At 51.6% G+C, this 17,405-nt stretch overlaps 10 protein-coding genes across 10 annotated transcripts; 5 read left to right on the top strand and 5 right to left on the bottom strand.

The window, feature by feature from the left end:
- The first annotated feature begins 2 nt into the window (after nt 1-2).
- Nucleotides 3-2,070, top strand: BCR37DRAFT_382712 (rab-GTPase-TBC domain-containing protein). The gene is made up of 2 exons (XM_040869938.1): nt 3-1,708; nt 1,747-2,070. The coding sequence occupies exon 1, from the start codon at nt 117-119 to the stop codon at nt 1,653-1,655; it is 1,539 nt and encodes a 512-aa protein (XP_040723191.1). The 5' UTR covers nt 3-116; the 3' UTR covers nt 1,656-1,708; nt 1,747-2,070.
- On the bottom strand, nt 1,691-2,730 carry BCR37DRAFT_389093 (uncharacterized protein; the record flags this gene model as incomplete). Its single annotated transcript, XM_040870693.1, has 2 exons — nt 1,691-1,708; nt 1,747-2,730. 2 exons carry the CDS (start codon nt 2,728-2,730, stop codon nt 1,691-1,693), a joined length of 1,002 nt encoding a protein of 333 aa, XP_040723190.1.
- A 177-nt stretch (nt 2,731-2,907) lies between these two features.
- On the top strand, nt 2,908-3,955 carry BCR37DRAFT_382711 (putative peroxisomal dehydratase). The gene has a single exon (XM_040869937.1). The coding sequence runs from the start codon at nt 2,943-2,945 to the stop codon at nt 3,900-3,902; it is 960 nt and encodes a 319-aa protein (XP_040723189.1). The 5' UTR covers nt 2,908-2,942; the 3' UTR covers nt 3,903-3,955.
- Nucleotides 3,940-6,629, bottom strand: BCR37DRAFT_122720 (uncharacterized protein). The gene has a single exon (XM_040866007.1). The coding sequence runs from the start codon at nt 6,483-6,485 to the stop codon at nt 3,978-3,980; it is 2,508 nt and encodes an 835-aa protein (XP_040723188.1). The 5' UTR covers nt 6,486-6,629; the 3' UTR covers nt 3,940-3,977.
- On the bottom strand, nt 6,629-8,140 carry BCR37DRAFT_382706 (Reticulon-domain-containing protein). The gene is made up of 3 exons (XM_040869936.1): nt 7,989-8,140; nt 7,782-7,907; nt 6,629-7,696 (listed from the first exon to the last, which is right to left on the bottom strand). Exons 1-3 carry the CDS (start codon nt 8,012-8,014, stop codon nt 6,775-6,777), a joined length of 1,074 nt encoding a protein of 357 aa, XP_040723187.1. The 5' UTR covers nt 8,015-8,140; the 3' UTR covers nt 6,629-6,774.
- Nucleotides 8,141-8,225: 85 nt separating this feature from the next.
- Nucleotides 8,226-8,842, top strand: BCR37DRAFT_394887 (uncharacterized protein; the record flags this gene model as incomplete). The annotated part of the gene is made up of 2 exons (XM_040871539.1): nt 8,226-8,525; nt 8,648-8,842. 2 exons carry the CDS (start codon nt 8,226-8,228, stop codon nt 8,840-8,842), a joined length of 495 nt encoding a protein of 164 aa, XP_040723186.1.
- A 219-nt stretch (nt 8,843-9,061) lies between these two features.
- On the top strand, nt 9,062-9,943 carry BCR37DRAFT_334153 (RXT2-like protein; the record flags this gene model as incomplete). Its single annotated transcript, XM_040867131.1, has 2 exons — nt 9,062-9,565; nt 9,761-9,943. Coding segments are annotated over 2 exons (687 nt in total), but the record flags the coding sequence as incomplete, so codon positions are not given.
- Nucleotides 9,944-10,119: 176 nt separating this feature from the next.
- Nucleotides 10,120-11,940, top strand: BCR37DRAFT_382703 (proteasome regulatory particle subunit). Its single transcript, XM_040869935.1, has 2 exons — nt 10,120-11,676; nt 11,718-11,940. Exon 1 carries the CDS (start codon nt 10,197-10,199, stop codon nt 11,565-11,567), a length of 1,371 nt encoding a protein of 456 aa, XP_040723184.1. The 5' UTR covers nt 10,120-10,196; the 3' UTR covers nt 11,568-11,676; nt 11,718-11,940.
- On the bottom strand, nt 11,634-12,078 carry BCR37DRAFT_122653 (uncharacterized protein). The gene is made up of 2 exons (XM_040866006.1): nt 11,983-12,078; nt 11,634-11,939 (listed from the first exon to the last, which is right to left on the bottom strand). The coding sequence occupies exons 1-2, from the start codon at nt 11,987-11,989 to the stop codon at nt 11,701-11,703; spliced, it is 246 nt and encodes an 81-aa protein (XP_040723183.1). The 5' UTR covers nt 11,990-12,078; the 3' UTR covers nt 11,634-11,700.
- Nucleotides 12,079-12,106: 28 nt separating this feature from the next.
- BCR37DRAFT_382701 (uncharacterized protein) lies at nt 12,107-13,786 on the bottom strand. The gene has a single exon (XM_040869934.1). It carries the CDS (start codon nt 13,749-13,751, stop codon nt 12,168-12,170), a length of 1,584 nt encoding a protein of 527 aa, XP_040723182.1. The 5' UTR covers nt 13,752-13,786; the 3' UTR covers nt 12,107-12,167.
- Nucleotides 13,787-17,405: the final 3,619 nt, after the last annotated feature.

Raw genomic sequence — 17,405 nt, 5'->3', positions numbered from 1 at the left:
ACAAGACAACACACTGGTCAGCTACCTGTCCAGCTCATTTCTTGCTCCTACATACCAGGGCCATGGCTGCGCATTCGTAGAGACGAACGAGGTACACAGAAGAAGAGTCTCCCTTTATGGCCCATGATCGCGCATCCATGTCCGATTCTGTACCTGCCATTGAGCAGATTAACAGCTTACCCTTCCACGATGCGCGCATCCGATCAGCGGCCGTATCCAACGCGACATCAGCAGCACCATCGCCCAACGTCATTCAAGGCGCTCATTTGGACTGGCCCGCTGGAGTCGCATTCTATGGAGCACTAGAAACGGAGGTCCTGTTTCGCAACTCACCTCGTGTGCCGCAGAGCCCCTCCAGCGTCGGCTCGCCCTTGCTGCTACAGCTCCAGCGGCCCTTCCCAAAGCATGCAAGGCCCGCGGATTCAGATCACCTACATTATACACACAGGGCTGAGTCTGCAGCGTTGGCGCCTTTACCTACAGATTCGCTGGCTCCGACGACAATCTCATCATCCAGATCATCCACCACGACACGTGAGCCCATCGAAGACTATGAGGGCATTCAGGCTGATCAAGTCGATCGGTATGGGTTCTTTGCCGATGCGAATTCCGCGCGGAGACGACTGTCCAGCGCATCGATGATGGAATTGCACAAAAAGTCCTCGCAACACAAGCTCTCACGAAAGAGCAGCCTTTGGAAGAGGCCTTCGCTCTTGCCCATCCGTACACCACGAACAGGCCTTGCTCCTGAAAGCCAGATGTCACAAGCTGTCAACAAGGTTTCTGCGATCAAGGAAGCTGAACGTGCCGAAAAGTGGCGACGCATGGCAACAAGACGTGCAAATACAGCCGATTTCGACTTCAAGCAGACGAGCAAGCTGGTTGAGCGTACATTCAAGGGTATTCCAGACAGCTGGCGTGCGCAAGTTTGGTCTTCACTGCTTCGCGAGAGCGCTGCAGGTGCTCCAGCAGAAAGTCGCCTGGATGAGCAAGCGTTGCTAGACCGCTACCAACATCTTTTGGATAAGTCATGCGAGAGCGACTCGCAAATTTCACTCGATGTTCCTCGCACTATTTCCGGACACGTTCTCTTTCGCAATCGCAATGCCGGCGGACAGCGATTCCTATTTAATATCTTGCATGCACTCACGCTGCAATTCCCTGAAAGCGGCTACGTACAAGGCATGCCTAGCATAGCAGCGACTTTACTGTGCTTCTACGCAGAGGAAAGGGCCTTTGCTGTGATGTGCTGGCTTTGGACAGAACGTCGAATGCAGGATCTGTATAAGCCAGGCTTTTCACTCATGCTCGACGCTTTTCAGACGCTAGAGGAGCGTATGCGTGGACTACCTGCGGGTAGACATCTCATTCAGCTTGGCATTCTGCCAATAACCTTTGCAACGCGCTGGTACTTGACGCTGTTTCACATCACACTTCCCTTTCGCACCCAACTTCGAGTCTGGGACGTGTTCATTCTACAACCCAAGGACAGCTCCTTGCAAGTGCTAGAGGCGGTCACGTTGGCCTTACTCGACACGCTGGAAAAGATGATTCTGCTCTGCGATTTTGATACAGCAATGCGGGTGTTGACCCTGCCACTTCCCATCACCGACGACGAGGTCCTCCTCAAACATATTCGAAAGCGACTGCGCTGATTGTAATTCCATCTGCATACATAGCTAATTTATCTCTACAGGATTGCCATAATCTACTGTTAGCGAGAGTTCCATGACAGGGTGAACCTACGTTTGGCGGTGTCGCCACTCCGCCAGGGACATTGAGGGGAGAGCTGCTCACAAAGAAGGACCATCGACCTTCTTGCTTGCATAGCTCACTGAGCCGTTCAAGGTAAAACATTTCGCCAATGGGCATACCCCATCCAGCAAGGAAGACTTCATGCAACAACTTACCAAAAGCAGACAAATCACCGGGCCAAGACTCAAAAGCAGGTGCATCCCCGGCAACAGCAGCAAACTTGTTATTGTAGACCCATTCTGCAAACTTGATGTCTTGCTTAATACCAGCAAATTGTGGCGGGATCTGCTTGGACTTGGCAAGAATTTCGTCATCCGTCTTTTTCTCATAGGCAGTATGGTAGCCTGTGCGGAATATAAGGATATCGCCCTTTTGGAATGTTGTGCCTTGCGCTTTGGCCACGTCGTGGATGAGACTCAAAGAGACGCCATGTGTCGTCCAAGGATCATATTGCAGCTCTGGCTTATCTTGAATATAGGCCCAGACATCAATAAGGACTGCACGGCCAGCAATGCCCTTTTGAGCCCAGCTTGCCATGCCACAGCCTTCATGCTTCTCTCCCTTCAGAACGTCATCCATCGTCTCGCCATTGTAAAATACTGCTTCCTTTTGATAGCCAAAGTGGCGATGTCCATCCCATTGCGATGAGTGTTGGGTGTTGAAGTGCACAGTGTCATCAAAGACCACTCTATTGGGCTTTGCGAGGATCTCATGCTGGAATGCTTGTCTGCCAAATCCAGGATGTGTCGGGTGCTGCAGATTCCAGTTCAGGCAGACACGCTTGCCAGTCTTGATACAGCTTGCTGCTGCGTCGCGAACACGGGCATCTGTCAGGTAATTGAGTGTACCAAGTGTGTCGTCCTTGCCCCAGACCCAGGCACTGTATGGAGGCTCTTTTGGGTTTCCTGCGACGGTTGGCAGCTCGTCGAAGGAGACATCCCGCATGATGGTTTCCACTAGTTCGTCGGATGCCATGGCTGCTTGTCTCTACCAGGTATACTTTGCTAGACAATGCTAGTACGTTGCTAATACTTGCTATGTTGCTGGTCTTTACCCCACACTTGCTTCCGGCTCCACAGATGTCGTCCATTTCTCTCACGCTCCTCGGCGTCTTCTACCGCCGAGATCCCCACACTACAAAGGCGACTGACTCCCTGAGCTCACTGACTTGCAATCCATCCATAAGCATGTCCCAGAACGTAGACTTTGCAAAGGCCGTAGGCCACAAGTTTGAGCCAGTCCCGCAAACCTGGACGAAGCGGGATGTCCTGCTCTTTGCCAACTCCATTGGCGTGAAGCATGACGAGCTGCACCTCCTGTATGAGCTGCACCCGGATTTCGCTCCTTTCCCAACATACCCAGTCTTGCTACCATTCCGGCATGCAGATGATAAGGGCGAAGTCACTGACTTTATCGCTCGCAACAAGTCTGGCAAGTCTGCGCCCGGTGCACCAAAACTCGATCCTGCACGCATTGTCGATGGTGAGCGTTACATTGAGGTGCTCAAGCCATTGCCTGCTAGCTCAGAAGGCCATGACTTTGTCTGTGAGACAAAATTGCTTGGACTTTACGATAAAGGCAAAGCTGGTCTCGTGACGGAAGTAGAGACACTCCTCATTGACCGCAAGACGGGTGAAGCCTACACCAAGATTGTTGCTTCGTCGTTTGCTATTGGACAAGGCGGTTACAGCGACCAGCCCAAGCAAGTGCAAAAGACACGCGTCAACAAGCCACCCAAGGAAAAGGCAAACTCCCCCGACAAGACGGATGAGACCAAAACGACCCTTGAGCAGGCTTTGTTGTATCGTCTCAATGCAGACTACAATCCATTGCACGCTGACCCAAAAGTCGGCAAGACAATGGGCTTCCCAGGTGTCATTCTCCATGGTCTTTGCTCATGGAACATTGCCGCTGTACACGTCTTGCGCGCCTATGGTCAATCTCAACCAGGGGCACTCGTCTCGTTTGAGGCTCGATTCGCAGCACCCGTTTTGCCAGGCCAGACGCTGCGTACGGAGATGTGGCTTGCCAAGGACAGTAACGGTATCAAGGAAGTCGTCTTCCACGTCAAGTGCAAGGATACCGGCAAAGTGGTCTTATCCAACGGACGTGCTCAAATCAAATCATCTCCAAAGTCAAAGATTTAAGTCAATTGATCGGTTTGTAGCAATGATTATGCCTACTTCTTAATAAGCCCTATTCTTCTTTTGCTATATCTTGACTCAAGGCTTGGGCGACTCGCATGCTAGGCACTTGCTAGCGTCTGCCGGATTGCTCACCATACACACATCGCATGACCACCCTGCCGTCTTGGGCGCCGTCATACCCGCCGCAGCCCAATTGAAACCACCCGAACTCTTTACTGGTGGTGCTGGTGCAGTAGCGCTCGTACCTGCTGGCTTTGACGATTCGCAAGAAACACAGGTCGTCTTGTCTGTTGAGTTCGAGACCATGCATACATCACAGGTCCAACCAGAAGCCACAGGCGCCTTCATGCCTGCAGCAGCCCAATTGAAACCACCAGTTTGTGGTTTTGGTGGTGCTGTGGTGGTCTGTTGCGTAGTGGTAGTGAAGTGGTATGCAATCAATTCAGCACGACCAGCACGTTCTTTGAGCTCCTGCTTGCCAGGCGTTGTTGGTGCGTCTAGCGAGAAGATGAAGGCCTCAAGTTGCGATGCAGGTACTCTAGCAGCGCGTGTCCTGTCGTCGTCCTTGATAGCTTGGACGGTTGCAGGTTTGGGCGCAACAAGCGGTTTTGCGAGTGGTTCAGCCTTCTTTGTTGGATCAAATGTAAACGACATTTTGGCAGGTGCAGGCGTTGTATCGCTCGATTGACTTTGCCCAAAACTGAAAGCAGACGTCGTCTTTGCAGCACTTGGCTTGAACACAAATCCACTCGGCGCAGAAGTTTCCTGCTCCGTGTGCTTCTTTGATGGAGAGATATACTCCGTCCCATCGCGTAATTTGTGCACATTAGCAGGTGAATCCACCGGCTCTTCAGAAGTAGATTTGGTTGGTGGGTTGAAGACAAAGCCGCCATGTGATTGATGTTCCGCCGTGTCTGATTTTTTATCGCCACTTGAAAACGCTGGCGCTGCCTTTGCAGTGTCTGTAGACCGGACAGCTTCGAAGCCACCATGAGCGGCATGTTCTTGGGCACCTGAATCAACAGCGCCAGACATCTCCTCATCGTCACTGTGCAGACCAAATCCACGTCGCTTGCCAGGCGTATTTGCACTCTGCTGGGATTCGCGTGATGGGACTGAGCGCGTGTCATTTTGTCCCTCATCCACATCTGTTGTTGCAAAAGATTGTTTGAAGGTCGCTGATGCATTCCCTGGTGCCAAACTGCTTTGACTTGCAGTGAGTGAAAATGCAGAGGACTGCGAGTGTGTCTTAGTCTTTGGTGTTTGTGAGAAGCTGCTTTCCGCTTGGAGCGTCTGTCCACCACGCGGAGGAAAGAGTGATCCGCTCGAAAGAGGCAATAACCCCTTCTTTTGCGGTACCAAGGCGCCGTCTGGTGTATAGGTCAAGCTTTGCTTCTCTTTTGCAGGCGTCCCCCGCATCACAGCCAATACACTCAACCCTCTTTCTGCGCGCGCCGGAGACTGTCTGACTCTTCTCGGTGACGGCGCAACACTAGATCGCGCATACGGATTGAGCATTGCTTGAATCTGTTTTTGTTTTTGCTCCTCCGACACGGTCTCCTCAGATGCAGGCAAATCACCCTTTCCATCCTCCAAAATCGCTAGCATCGATGCAGCCGTCGCGCGACCCGTCTGTGAGTCTTCCACATGACTCATTTTTGTACGCTTTGCAAGCGGTGCAGCGACATCTTCAAGGCCACGTTTCCCAGCACCAGACGCTTCTGTCGGTGGCAAGGCTGCCATTTCCATCGATTCTTGTGGTCTGCGTTGTGGCGAATCAGGTTGTTGTGGTGCAAAACTCGTTCTTGCAAGACTACTACGCCGTTTAAAGGGCGATTGCGCCAAAGCAGAGGTAAAAGAAGGTGGTCGCTTACGATTTGCTGATGCGAGAAGACTGCCTTGTCGAACGACACTGTTGCTTGTACCGGGATGAAAGCCTGGAGCGGTGCCTGTGGTGGTTTGAATCGCCGCTGGTGTGAAAATCGGGGTATACGCCGGTCTTGCAGGTGTCACGTTGACGGGTGATGGTGGTTGCATAGCTGTAGCGGGTGACCCTGCACGACTGACGAGTGCAAGAATGCCTTCACGCTCGACCTCGGTGAAGGGCGCATCGCCTCGGTTCTTGAAGAATTCAGCAAGGACTGCTTGTGGGCTTGCAGAAGACGGTGGTGCCGCATACGGTGACGGGGTCCCTGATGCGTTTTGTGCACGAACGGGTGTGAAGCTAAATGGGAACGGTGCCGTGGCAGGGGTCGTTGGTCTGGCAGTAGTCGATGCCTGGCCTTGTCGTTGAGGTGGAGGTGGTATGTGCTCCTGTAAGCCTACTCGGCCTTCCTCGTCATCATACTCGTCGTCGTTGTCGGTACCACCCGCCTCTTCATCCTCTTGATACGTTTGAGCCTTGGACGCAGCTTGCTCAATCCGCGCTTGCTTTTTGGATTGTGTAGAATGACGGCCAAAGAATGATACAGCTGGCGAGAAGATGGACTTGAGGATACTGCCGCCTGATGAGGATGGCCGCTGTGGATTGCGCGGTGTTTGCGGGTGCGTGAATGCGCTTCCTTGCCTGGAGTCTTTGGGCATGTTTAGAGGTCTCTTCTCTCCTTGACTACCAGTCGCAGCAACAGCAATAGCTATAGAAGTAGCAGACCAGCAGCAACAGCAATAGCAATAGCTATAGAAGTAGAAGTAGAAGTAGTGGAAGCAGTGAAAGAAAAGACAGTCACAAGCAGTTCAAAAATCGGTCTATAACAAGTACTTATGGGGGACATGGCCACGTATCAGCATCATCTCATCTCATCACATCTGCACTCCCCTCTCAATCGCAATCTCAGTCTCTGGTCTCAGTATCTCTCTCAATGTCTCCGTGTTCTCAGATAGGGATGGCATCCTTGTTCTGCACACTCTCAGCAGGCTTCACATAGTCATCGTGCGAAGCCGAGTCCTTGACGTGCTCCTCAACAGGTGGCGAAACGGTGGTCTTTGGAATCGGGGCAGCATCGGCACCACCAACAGAAGGAGCAGACTCGGGCACTTTACTCGTGAAAGCAGAAATAGCCTCAGTTGGTGCCGTTGTCATCTTGTTCTCCGAAGGACTCTGCTTCTTGCTTGCTTCCTTGGGCTGCTTAGCAAGCTCAGCGTGCACAGACTCAGACATCACGGGTCCAGGTCCACCGATATACTGGTGAACATTGACACCCACCTTATTCCCCAAATCAATTGCCACGGAGCGCGCACGGTCAGAGGCGACACCAGCTTGCTTCGATGCAGCAGACTTGACTTGTTCGTAGTGCTGCGTAGAAACTTCCTGTGCTTTTGCAAGTTGTGCATCAATCACTTGTCTGTGACGAAGGTACACCGGTGGCATGCTGAATGCCAAGAGGATAGCAATGCCAATGAGGGCAGACAAGGGCAAGAACTTGATCAAGTTGTATGCAACAAACGATAACACAAAAGCAACCGTTGTGTGCTTTGCATTCTTGACAAACAACAATCGCTGAGCCTCAGTCAGGAAGAAGTTTGTGAGGGAGAAGAGCTCATCAAAGACTGGATCGACACGGGCGCGATCGAGGGTGATGAGTTGTTTGGGGGCAAACTTGGCAACGAGGCCTTCATTGCTGCGAAAGACGAATTGTCCAGCAAGCTCGAGGCTCGTGGTGGATGCCAGCACAACCCAAAGCGCACGGAAGGCGAGCTTAGGGAGGTTGACAGACTTGCTGACAATGAGGGTCGTCAGGAGGGTAGCCAGGATGAGGCCGGAAGCGCGTGGGTACTTCCACGTCAGCATGTCATAGCTGAATACATTGTCAGCATTGGCTCATGAGAAGATGGGCTTTCATTGCCATGAAGCATGACAAGGAAGAACCTGTGAGGACTTACAAGAAGCTGTGGTAGCGTCCGATGGGGTGGTCTCCCTCGATCTTGCTGCCGAGTGCTTGGAACTCTTCAACAACCCTGTCTGCTTCCTTGACAGCAGCAGGCGGAGTGATTCCTGGGCTCGTTCGCTGTAGGAACTCGTTAGCATCTTCGTCTCTGTGGCGCGATGACGTGTTCTCTGGGAAGAAAACCTTTTACTCGACGACATACCTTGGGCGCTGCGTTTGCCTGTGCATTGAGGTTGTTGTCTGTGGTCATGCCACTCTCTGGGATGAATGTTGTCCCTGCCATTGCTATGTCTTGTGCTTGGGCCGTGCAGTAGACTTGGTGCTGAGTGGGCAGAGTGTGTTGGTTGTGTGTCGTGTGCAGTTTTGTCCTTGGACACTCAAGAAATACTCAGGAAAGAGACTACAGAGACTACAGAACAAGATAGCAAGAGGCCTACTCATGTTCAAGGCACGGCCACTGGCAAGTCTCCTCGCACAGACACTCGCATCCTCCAGCCAGACAGGCGCAACAGCAGCCATCCTATTCACCGCATCCGGCGCATTACTAGCACAAGCATCACACGAAGGAGGTCCTGCAAAGGCGCGCGTCATGGCTGCGCTTGCTGCGGGGATCTGGTCGCATCGGCAATCAAGGTCTTCATCAGCTGTTGATGTTACAGCGACGGGCGAGCCAGAGGTGGACGAGGGTCAGGAACACAAGCAAGAGGATCCAGATGCTGCGATAGAAGTCGCGCTCGAGGTATGTCTCTTCGCCAAGCGAGTCTAGCAGGATGCTCATGACTACATGTGCATTGTGCATACTCTGAAAGACGGTTGCAACGGCTATTCATCCAAGACCAACGGCTAACATGCATGCTCTAGCACGGACAACTCATCCTCCAACCGATCGAGACACAGCGGGAACTCGGCTTCAGTGAGGGGGACAGGCTGCTTGTTGCATTGCAAGGTGATCCTGCTGCGTCCATGGCGATGCTCAGACAGCGGGCACTCGCAGTCAAGGTGTATATTGAGGAAGAAGCAGCGCAGGTCGCAGCACAGACGCCAGAATTGCAATGACAGAGCCTGTATGCCCATGAATGATGATGTACTGCGTAAATACGTAAACTAGATGATCTATAATCCTTATTAGTCAAAAGGCCTCCATCCAGGTCCAAGATTCCGCTTCAAATGCTCAACGTCGCAACTTCAAAGACTCAAGACAACACTTCAAGACACAGACAACACGATAGAGACTGCAGGATGGAGGGCCTTTCAGAGATGGAGATGCTTGCCATCCGCCTCAAAGACCGCCTCGACAAACACTCCGACGCAAGCGACAGCGACAGCAGCATCCACGCTCAACCCCACACAAACCGATTCAACAAGCTCAAACGCAAAGCACGCTACGTCGCTCGTGGCAAGCTCGATACAGGCGCTGGGATCCATGCAGAGTCCTCTGCGACGCATGCGTATGGATCAAAACGAAGACGCGTGGTCGCAAAGTCACATACAACACCCTTCACCGATCCTGCTACAAGTACAGGCGGCGGGGGCGGCGTTGTCTCTGCAGAAAGCGATGATGAGGCAGACGCATACCATGATATTCACCTCGATCAGATCCTAGCGCAAGTCGATGAACCAGCCGATGTCGTGCATCATCCACAAGCACGCGCCGTCTTTCAACGAAAAGCACTCGGTGTGCTCTCTGCACAGGCACTCAGGACACTCTCCACGGAACATGCACATCGTGTGGAGCTGGCACGTCTATTGACGGCTTTCCTGGGAGACGATGCTGTGCTAGTCATGCGCGCATATCAGGAAGAGACGCAGGGTGGTCCACTGCGTCCTGGGTCACCCTTACAAGCTACAGCACCCGATGGCGACACATCAACGGCGTCAACAGCTGTAGCAGCAATCGATCAACCTGTCGTCAAGGCCAAAACGCGCGGCCAAACAGCAGAGGGAGTCATGCAAGCTCTTTCACAAGACTTCAAGTGTCCCACGTATGATCGTAACCTCGGCCTTCCACCAGACTCGGCAGAGGAAGCAAGGAGGTTACTACAGGCAGCACTGGACAGGAGTGAAGAGTACCTGCGATGCATGCAGAAGGTACGGGCGGGTTTGCTCAAGGCGGATCGGTATAGAGGCAAGATTTATGGGTGGTGCAAGGATAGCGATGAGGCGAGGCGGTGGTAGCTTGGCCGGGTCTTGTCTGCTCTGTGTAGCTCTAGTCCAGCCAGCATACAAAGCATATAATACATATATATATATAATATATATATATATATATATATATATATATATATATATATATATATATATATATATATACTTTTATCTGTTCCCGACGACGCGTCATTTTCACTGCGAGACACCACACACAAGACAACGCACTTCCATTGCAGCTGCTGCATATTGGAGAAAGCACAGGATGTCGGCAGAGAGGCTAGCAGAAGGTCAGGCAAAGCTGCAACAAGCAAATGACGCAGCAACAGAGAAAGACTATGCACAGGCAGAATCCCTGTACAGACAAATCCTCACACAACCCTTTGACAACGATGCAGAACTACGTCTCCATGAAGCAGGCCTCACGGGACTCGCGAAAGTACTGCAACACACAAACAATGCAGACGCGCTCGTGACACTCATCAAGGAGTCGCGCGGATTTTTGGCTCGTTTTGCTAAATCCAAGACGGCAAAGCTGATGCGCACATTGATGGATGCACTTGCTGCCATTCCAGACTCAACGGCATTGCAGATTGATGTCACGCGTGACTCCATCCATTGGGCTCAACAAGAGAAGCGTGTCTTTTTACGACAATCGCTTGAGACGCGGCTCGTATCGCTGCTGCTGACATCGGCACAGTATCAAGACGCACTGGACTTGATTGCTTCATTGCTCACTGAACTCAAGAAACTCGATGATAAGCTCCAGCTCGTTGAAGTGCACTTGCTAGAATCACGCGTTCATCACCTCCTTCGCAACTTGGCAAAGAGTAGAGCTGCGCTGACGTCTGCTAAGACCGCAGGAAATAGCGTATATTGCCCTCCAGGCCTGCAAGCACAAATGGACCTGCAATCTGGTATCTTGCATGCTGAAGAGCACGACTATGAAACAGCCTACTCGTACTTCTTTGAAGCACTTGAAGGGTTCTCCGCACAGGAACATCATACACAAGCACAACAGACTCTCAAATACATGCTGCTTGCAAAAATTATGCTCAATCAGGGAGACGACGTTCAGCAGCTGCTCAAAGGGAAATGGGCTACTCAGTACGCTGGTCGTGATCTTGACGCCATCAAAGCCGTCGCTCAAGCGCATGGCAATCGATCCCTTGCAGAGTTTGAAGGTGCTTTATCGACGTTTCAACAAGAACTCGCCTCGGATGCCATTGTGAGACAGCATTTCGCTGCTTTGTACGATACACTCCTCGAGTCCAATCTCGTCAAGGTCATTGAACCCTTTTCGACAGTGGAAATTCCACACGTTGCAAAACAGGTTGGCTTGAGTCCTGCACAAGTCGAAGCAAAACTCTCACAAATGGTCTTGGATAAAGTCATTTTTGGCGTGATTGATCAAGGCACCGGGTGTCTTGTCTTGCACGACGAACCTGAACTCGATCAATCGTATGAAGCGGCACTGGAGACAATCAAGCAGATGAGTACGGTGGTGGATTTGCTGTATGAAAAGGCAGTCAGGGAAGCAAGCGAGCAGGATAAGCGTGAAGCAGAAAGAGACAAGCAGCTGAAGCTGGATGCTGCTGCCTTGGCTCCACAAACAGATGCAGAAGTACCAGCTTAGTTCTAGATTTACCATTCCTAACACGGCGCTTCTTATGCATTCGGGTCTGTCCTCTCTTGAAACATGTAGCCAGTAACGTGGCGGTGCTCCTTCAGCATAGCCATGTAACCTGCAAGTCAGCCTTCATACCAAGTCATCCACGGCACGTACGGTCAGCAAGATGCTTGCAAGTGACATAGTGATTCACGCCCTCGGATTTATAGCACCGCGCAAGTTCATCGCGAACAAGCCGCTGCTCCATCGTCTTGATCCACTGCTCTCGAATCATGGTATTGCGCGCAGCAACCACTTGTTTGCGGTCATTGAAGTCGATTGTGTCGTAGGTGATGCTCGGATCATGTGAACTGAGCGAGCTGGCGGGTGCGGAACTCACTGATTGTATTAGATGCTGCATTACATACGAGACTCAGCTTACCTGCCATCCTGCCTGAAGGGTTTCTTGCAAGGTACAGAAGCAGACGTCTGATGGTCTTGATCGCCGTCGCCGTCGTATTCTTGGGTTAGGCAATGAAAAGGTGAGTTGAGTTGCAAAAGTAAAATTGTGAAATGCAATAGATAGATGTAGATTGTAACAAGGATGAGCCGGTATAGACAGCACAACTACTTCTTCTCCTTCTTGGCCTTCTTCTCAGCCTTCCGTCTCGCTTTGCGCTCCTCCTCAGTCTCCTCAACAGCCTTCTCAGCCTCATCCACGACCTTGGCCTTCTTACTCTTCTTCTCCTTCTTGGCTGCCTTTTCCTGCTCTTTGCGCAGCTTGCGAGCCTCTTTGCTCTCTTCTGCACCAGCAGTAGCAACATCCTCCATGACGGCATCTTCTGTCTCCTCCATCTCAATCTCCTTGCGCTTCTTCGATTTGGTCACAGGATCCGTTGGAGCAGTGACAGACACAGCATCCGTACTGGTACTGTAGCCAGGTCCAGCAGCAATTGCGTGTTTCCCTTGCTGCTTCGACCTGCCAATCTGTCCATTCTCCGCAATGGAACCCTTGATGCCATCCAACGTCCGCAACCGGCTCTCCACTTTACTGCGAAGCTCAAGACCAAGCTCACAGCCATCTGTTTCAGCGAGTGCATCGACACGAAGTCCGAGTGCCGCTTTTGTAGCAAGCATCCGAGCAATCTTACCTTTGGACTTTGTGCTCGCTTGGCCAATGAGGGAGGCATGGTAAATCAAACCATACTTGGGTGTATCGTGCTTTGTCTTCAATGCACGGAACAGTGCCTTTTCAGCACCGAGAATCTGAATGGTGGAGGCGGGGTGTTTCGCGAGGTTCATGAGGGATCCTGCATGGGAAATAAGACGTGCACCCACCAACTCACCCACAAGAACCGTCAAGTTGGGAGCAATGGCGTTCATGCGATTCTTCAAGTACTCGCTGAGCTGAATGCGGTACTCGCTCAAGGACAAGACTTGATCAGCCAGCATGGCAATATTCTCCAAATCTTCCTCTGTGATTTCCGTACCCATGGAGATCTCAGCTGCTACTTTGAGTTGCTGCTCAAGCTCTTCTGGTAGCGTATCGCTGAAATCTGTTGCACCACACGATGTACGCATACCCATCTTGAGAATGACACGGGCATATGCCATATTGTCCTGGATGATGCGTGCCATTTCCGGGAAATGCCAACCATACCACTCCTTGACACGCATTGCATACGTGTTGAGCTCCTTGTCCAAGTCATCCAGCAACGCAATCGCTTGTACAATCATGGTATCGACCTTGTCTGGTGAGAATTTGAGCTTGTGCCTCGACAATGAATGTGAAAGACCCAGTGACATGGTGTTCAAGTCTTGGCTCGACAGACCCGTCACAAGGGACGACATGTGCTCTCGAATGGCACGATAAAGGTCTGCCGAGTTGCTGTCTGCAATCAAGTTGAACTGCAGACCCTCCATCTTATTGATGGCATTACCGAGCTTCGCATCGGCCACAACGAGGGAAGTCTTGCTATCGCTCACTTCCGACAGCATCGCGGCCAACGCAGGCGTCACTTTACCCTCAACGATCGCACTGACGTTGTCCAACGCATCAGCCGTGTTTTCAAACTTCTTAAAGGCCTGCAATTTCAAGTGCTCCGCCGTCTTGGTGGCCGTTGAGAGTTCGGCCTTGATGTCCTTTTTGAGGAGCTTGTCCTTGGCCTGGAACAAGGCATAGCCTGCTGCTGTCTCTGTGAGGATGAGCATGGCTACGTCTCTTCTCTGTAGATGCTGCTACTACTTCTTTCCTTCTATTTTTTTTGTTTCTCGTCGCAAAAAGTTGGATCACGTGTCTCGGGGCGTGGGAAGTATCCGGAAGAAGCAAAATTGCCGGAACTAAATTTGTTCCTGACCTTCTACAATTGCTTCATCAGCTAGCTTGGGCCCTAGCTGATAATAACGAGAGATGAGCAGCATCAAAGAGCTAGATGAAAAGGTCAAGATCATTGCATTGGAAGACCCTCTACCGAAGAAAAAAGCTGGGCCAGAGTTGCCTGATGCCATCAAAGATGTACAAGAAAGGAGCTTCGATGAACGCTTTGAGGAGCTCAACCGTGTCCCGCTCTTCATGCGTAATCTAGACGAGACAGATGGGGCAGGCGGTGAGAACTTACAGCTTGAAGCACTTAAATCACTTGCCTATGAAGGCGAGCCGTGGGAAGTCGCCACCTCTTTCAAGGAGAATGGCAACGAGTCCTTTGGCAAGAAGCAGTACAAGGATGCTATAGAATTCTACACAAAGGCTCTGCAGCTGAAGTGTGGTAAACCAGAGGTTGATGAGGCTTGTTACGTGAATCGCGCTGCGTGCAATCTCCAGCTCGAAAACTATGGCAAAGTCCTTGAAGACTGTGCTCGTGCGTTGCGCATCAACCCAAGTAACATGAAGGCACTGTACCGCTCTACAAGAGCTTGCATGATGGTCGACAGGCTAGAAGAAGCGCAGGATCTCATCAAGCGCGCACTTCTTCTTGACCCTCAAAATACGGAAATGCTGGCACAACTCTCTGTACTAGAGAAACGGCTAAAAATGGTCCTTCAATCGCAGCAGAGTCGCGAGTTGCGAGAAGCAAGAGAGGCGTTGGAGAAAAAGACACTGGCAAACGCTATTGCGATGCGAAGAATAGTCCTCCGCTACTCGCCACGGCCGCCAGACATGGGCTCCTGTGCCATTCAGCTCACGGAGCCGACTGACGCCACATCGTCGCTGCTCTACCCAGTCTTGGTCATCTATCCAATCATGTATCAGTCTGATCTCATCGCACAATTCGCAGAAGTCGATACGTTTGGCGATCAAATCGACAAGGTCTTGAACGAATCTCCTCCTTGGGATACAAAAGGTGACTATGCCGCTTCACAGGTTGACATGTTTATTGAGACCAAAACCGAGACTGTTTTGCAACTTGGACGCAAAGTGACGCTTGCTACTGTGCTTGCAACAGGCAAGGTTGAGATTTGGGACTCGCTTGTGCGCATCTACGTCGTGCCAAAGAAGGAAGCAAAAGCTTGGGTTGAGCAATTCAAAGCAGATGCACCGAAACGGCGGCGGTTCAATCCATTTTGAGTAGTGAGCATGCAAAGATGCATTGAATAATGAAGACATGAGCAAACGCTACAAATGGCAATAACGCATGCTTTCAGGGACCCACATAGAACCTCTTTTAATTCTTATAGCCCATGACCTTGGCATACTCACAGACCTCCTCCTGCGTCAACTGGTCCCCCATGGTCGTCCAATTGGCACTACTACTGCGTGGTCTGAATCGAGCCAAGGCACGCTCTTTGCCCTTGAAGATTTCCTCCATTTGCAGTGGTTGGACGGGACCAAAGACCGCATCTGGATCAAGCCTTTGCTGACGATGCAACAGCTTGCGCAACTCTGGCGATTCCGCCCAGCCAGGCGCAGTGAAACCGCTGTGCTTATTGTCTGGTTCATCATCTTCGCTATCAGAGTAATCACTCGCAATGGCAGGCAACTCGATGAGCTCGGAAGGCGGATACTGAGTCGCTGAGGTGGATGTGCTCTGAACAGTTTGAACAATACTGCCACTCGCTTCAGCTTGGGCAAACCTCACTGTTTCCGTGCTGAATTTGACGGTATCGAGCGGTCCAGCAGGTTTGTAAGCACCAGGCTTTTTGTATCCTGGCTCTCCTGGCTGACCAAACGCATGAAGTGACTTTTTCTGCAACGACACACGGACAGGTCGAGCGTCTTGACCAGAGGCCCCAGTCTGAGGTTGTTGCTCATTGGTACATCGTCGCTTTGGTTCCATTGCTGCAGCATGACTAGACTTTTCGTCTGAATCACCGAGTGGGCGCTTGACTGAAGGTCTGCCGCTCTGCGACGCATCTCTGTGTGAAGCACTCGGCGGAATCAAAGGAGCCATGACTTTTTTGAGTGGTTTCACCTTATGCGCTTCAGCTGCAAGTCTCGCCTTTCGAGCTTCTGCCTCATCCGCGAGTCTGCGACGATGATTATCCTCTTCAGCTTGTTGTCGACGTCTAGCTTGTTCCTCTTCTTCTTTCGCTTTGCGCACAGCGTCATCTGCCTCACGCGCAACTTCTTGCCGCTTACGCTCAATCTCACGTTTCTGCAATTCCCTGCGTTCACGCTCCTTTTCAGCTCTTTCTTTTGCTTGGCTTGCCGCTGCAAGGGATTTGATTTGTCGACCAACACCTGCTGGTTTGCTGAGTGATGGCATTCTCGATGGTTGTGGTGCACTTGCTCCACTGCTACTGCTACTCTGTCCATTTCTGTTGGTTGCATCGGTCATGGGTGCAGCAGCGGCCGTCTTGCGCTCTTTATTACCCTCTGCTTCTCGTTGTGATGCCGTGGCAATACGAAACATGTTGACGGGTCGCATTTTGCCGGTTTGTGAGAGGATGGCAGCGCTTGGCACACCAGCAACCAATTTCGGCAAGACTCTTGCCATTTTGCGTGGTGACGGTGGCCGAATATTAGAAGGTTGCATTGTGTTGGACGCAGCTGACGATGCCTTTGACGTAGCAGGACCGGCTACAACTTCACTGGATTGTATGCGACGTGGGGATGTACGGCGTGGGGACGGCGGCTTCTCCTTAGCCATCGATGCACTCTTTGGCTTTGTCGGGCTCTGTTGTGCTTTCGTTGGCACTGCTGAGGGCAATTGCACCGGTACGGCTGATAGCGTCATGATGGCAGGCGCAACAGCTGATAAATCAGGGTACAAGCTCGGCGTTTGAGGTTCTGCCTTTGCAAGCATAATTTTTGGTGGCGACATGGTTGGCGTTGTGGTAAATACACGCCCTTGATTCATGGCCGGTGATCCAAATGCTGTACGTGCTTGCTGTAGGTATGCATTTGCCTTGGCTGAGGCCGCTTGCATGGCCGCACGAATAGCGCCGGGTGGTGTTGTTTGTCTTTCAGAAACGGCAGTAGGTTCAATTTCTCTCGAGGGTGTCCGGGCGTGACGAAGTCGAGGGCTCTGTCGTGTATCAGCAACAAGCTGTAATACTGCTGTTTCAACAGGAGTCGGTCTGGCCTGTACGGGTAAGGCCTTCGTCTTGCCAAACCTCGGCAGCCATTCATTATCATCTTCCATGGTCGTGGGTGATCCAGACGGATCTGAAGCATTGCTGAGCGTTGCTCTCGGTAAAATGGGCTTTGTGGCTGGTCCACGAGAGGGTTGGATGACACTCGCTTGGCTAGACGCCTGCTTGTCAATTGTCTTTTGCGTCTCAAACACGGTGGGTGCAATGATCGTCGCGGGAACAGGTGGAACAGACGCCATGAGCATACTAAAGCGTTCTTGCTTCAACGATGGCGTCTCCAACTCAGCCTTCATCAAAGCAGCCTGTGCATCCAGACTTGAAACTTGTGCGAAT

Source organism: Protomyces lactucae-debilis, assembly GCF_002105105.1.
Source record: "Protomyces lactucae-debilis strain 12-1054 chromosome Unknown BCR37scaffold_19, whole genome shotgun sequence".
In the NCBI taxonomy this organism is placed as follows: Eukaryota; Fungi; Ascomycota; class Taphrinomycetes; order Taphrinales; family Protomycetaceae; genus Protomyces; species Protomyces lactucae-debilis.
Note: the sequence above shows the minus strand (reverse complement) of the source record. Positions and strands in the feature narration are given on the sequence as shown.

Coding starts and splice junctions, on each gene's coding strand:
- BCR37DRAFT_382712 (XM_040869938.1), top strand. CDS start 117: ATGGCCCATGATCGCGCATCCATGTCCGATTCTGTACCTGCCATTGAG.
- BCR37DRAFT_382711 (XM_040869937.1), top strand. CDS start 2,943: ATGTCCCAGAACGTAGACTTTGCAAAGGCCGTAGGCCACAAGTTTGAG.
- BCR37DRAFT_122720 (XM_040866007.1), bottom strand. CDS start 6,485: ATGCCCAAAGACTCCAGGCAAGGAAGCGCATTCACGCACCCGCAAACA.
- BCR37DRAFT_382706 (XM_040869936.1), bottom strand. CDS start 8,014: ATGCACAGGCAAACGCAGCGCCCAAG. Junction 7,908..7,988: donor AGGCAAACGCAGCGCCCAAG/GTATGTCGTCGA, acceptor CGAGTTCCTACA/GCGAACGAGCCCAGGAATCA. Junction 7,697..7,781: donor GGACGCTACCACAGCTTCTT/GTAAGTCCTCAC, acceptor CAATGTATTCAG/CTATGACATGCTGACGTGGA.
- BCR37DRAFT_382703 (XM_040869935.1), top strand. CDS start 10,197: ATGTCGGCAGAGAGGCTAGCAGAAGGTCAGGCAAAGCTGCAACAAGCA.
- BCR37DRAFT_382701 (XM_040869934.1), bottom strand. CDS start 13,751: ATGCTCATCCTCACAGAGACAGCAGCAGGCTATGCCTTGTTCCAGGCC.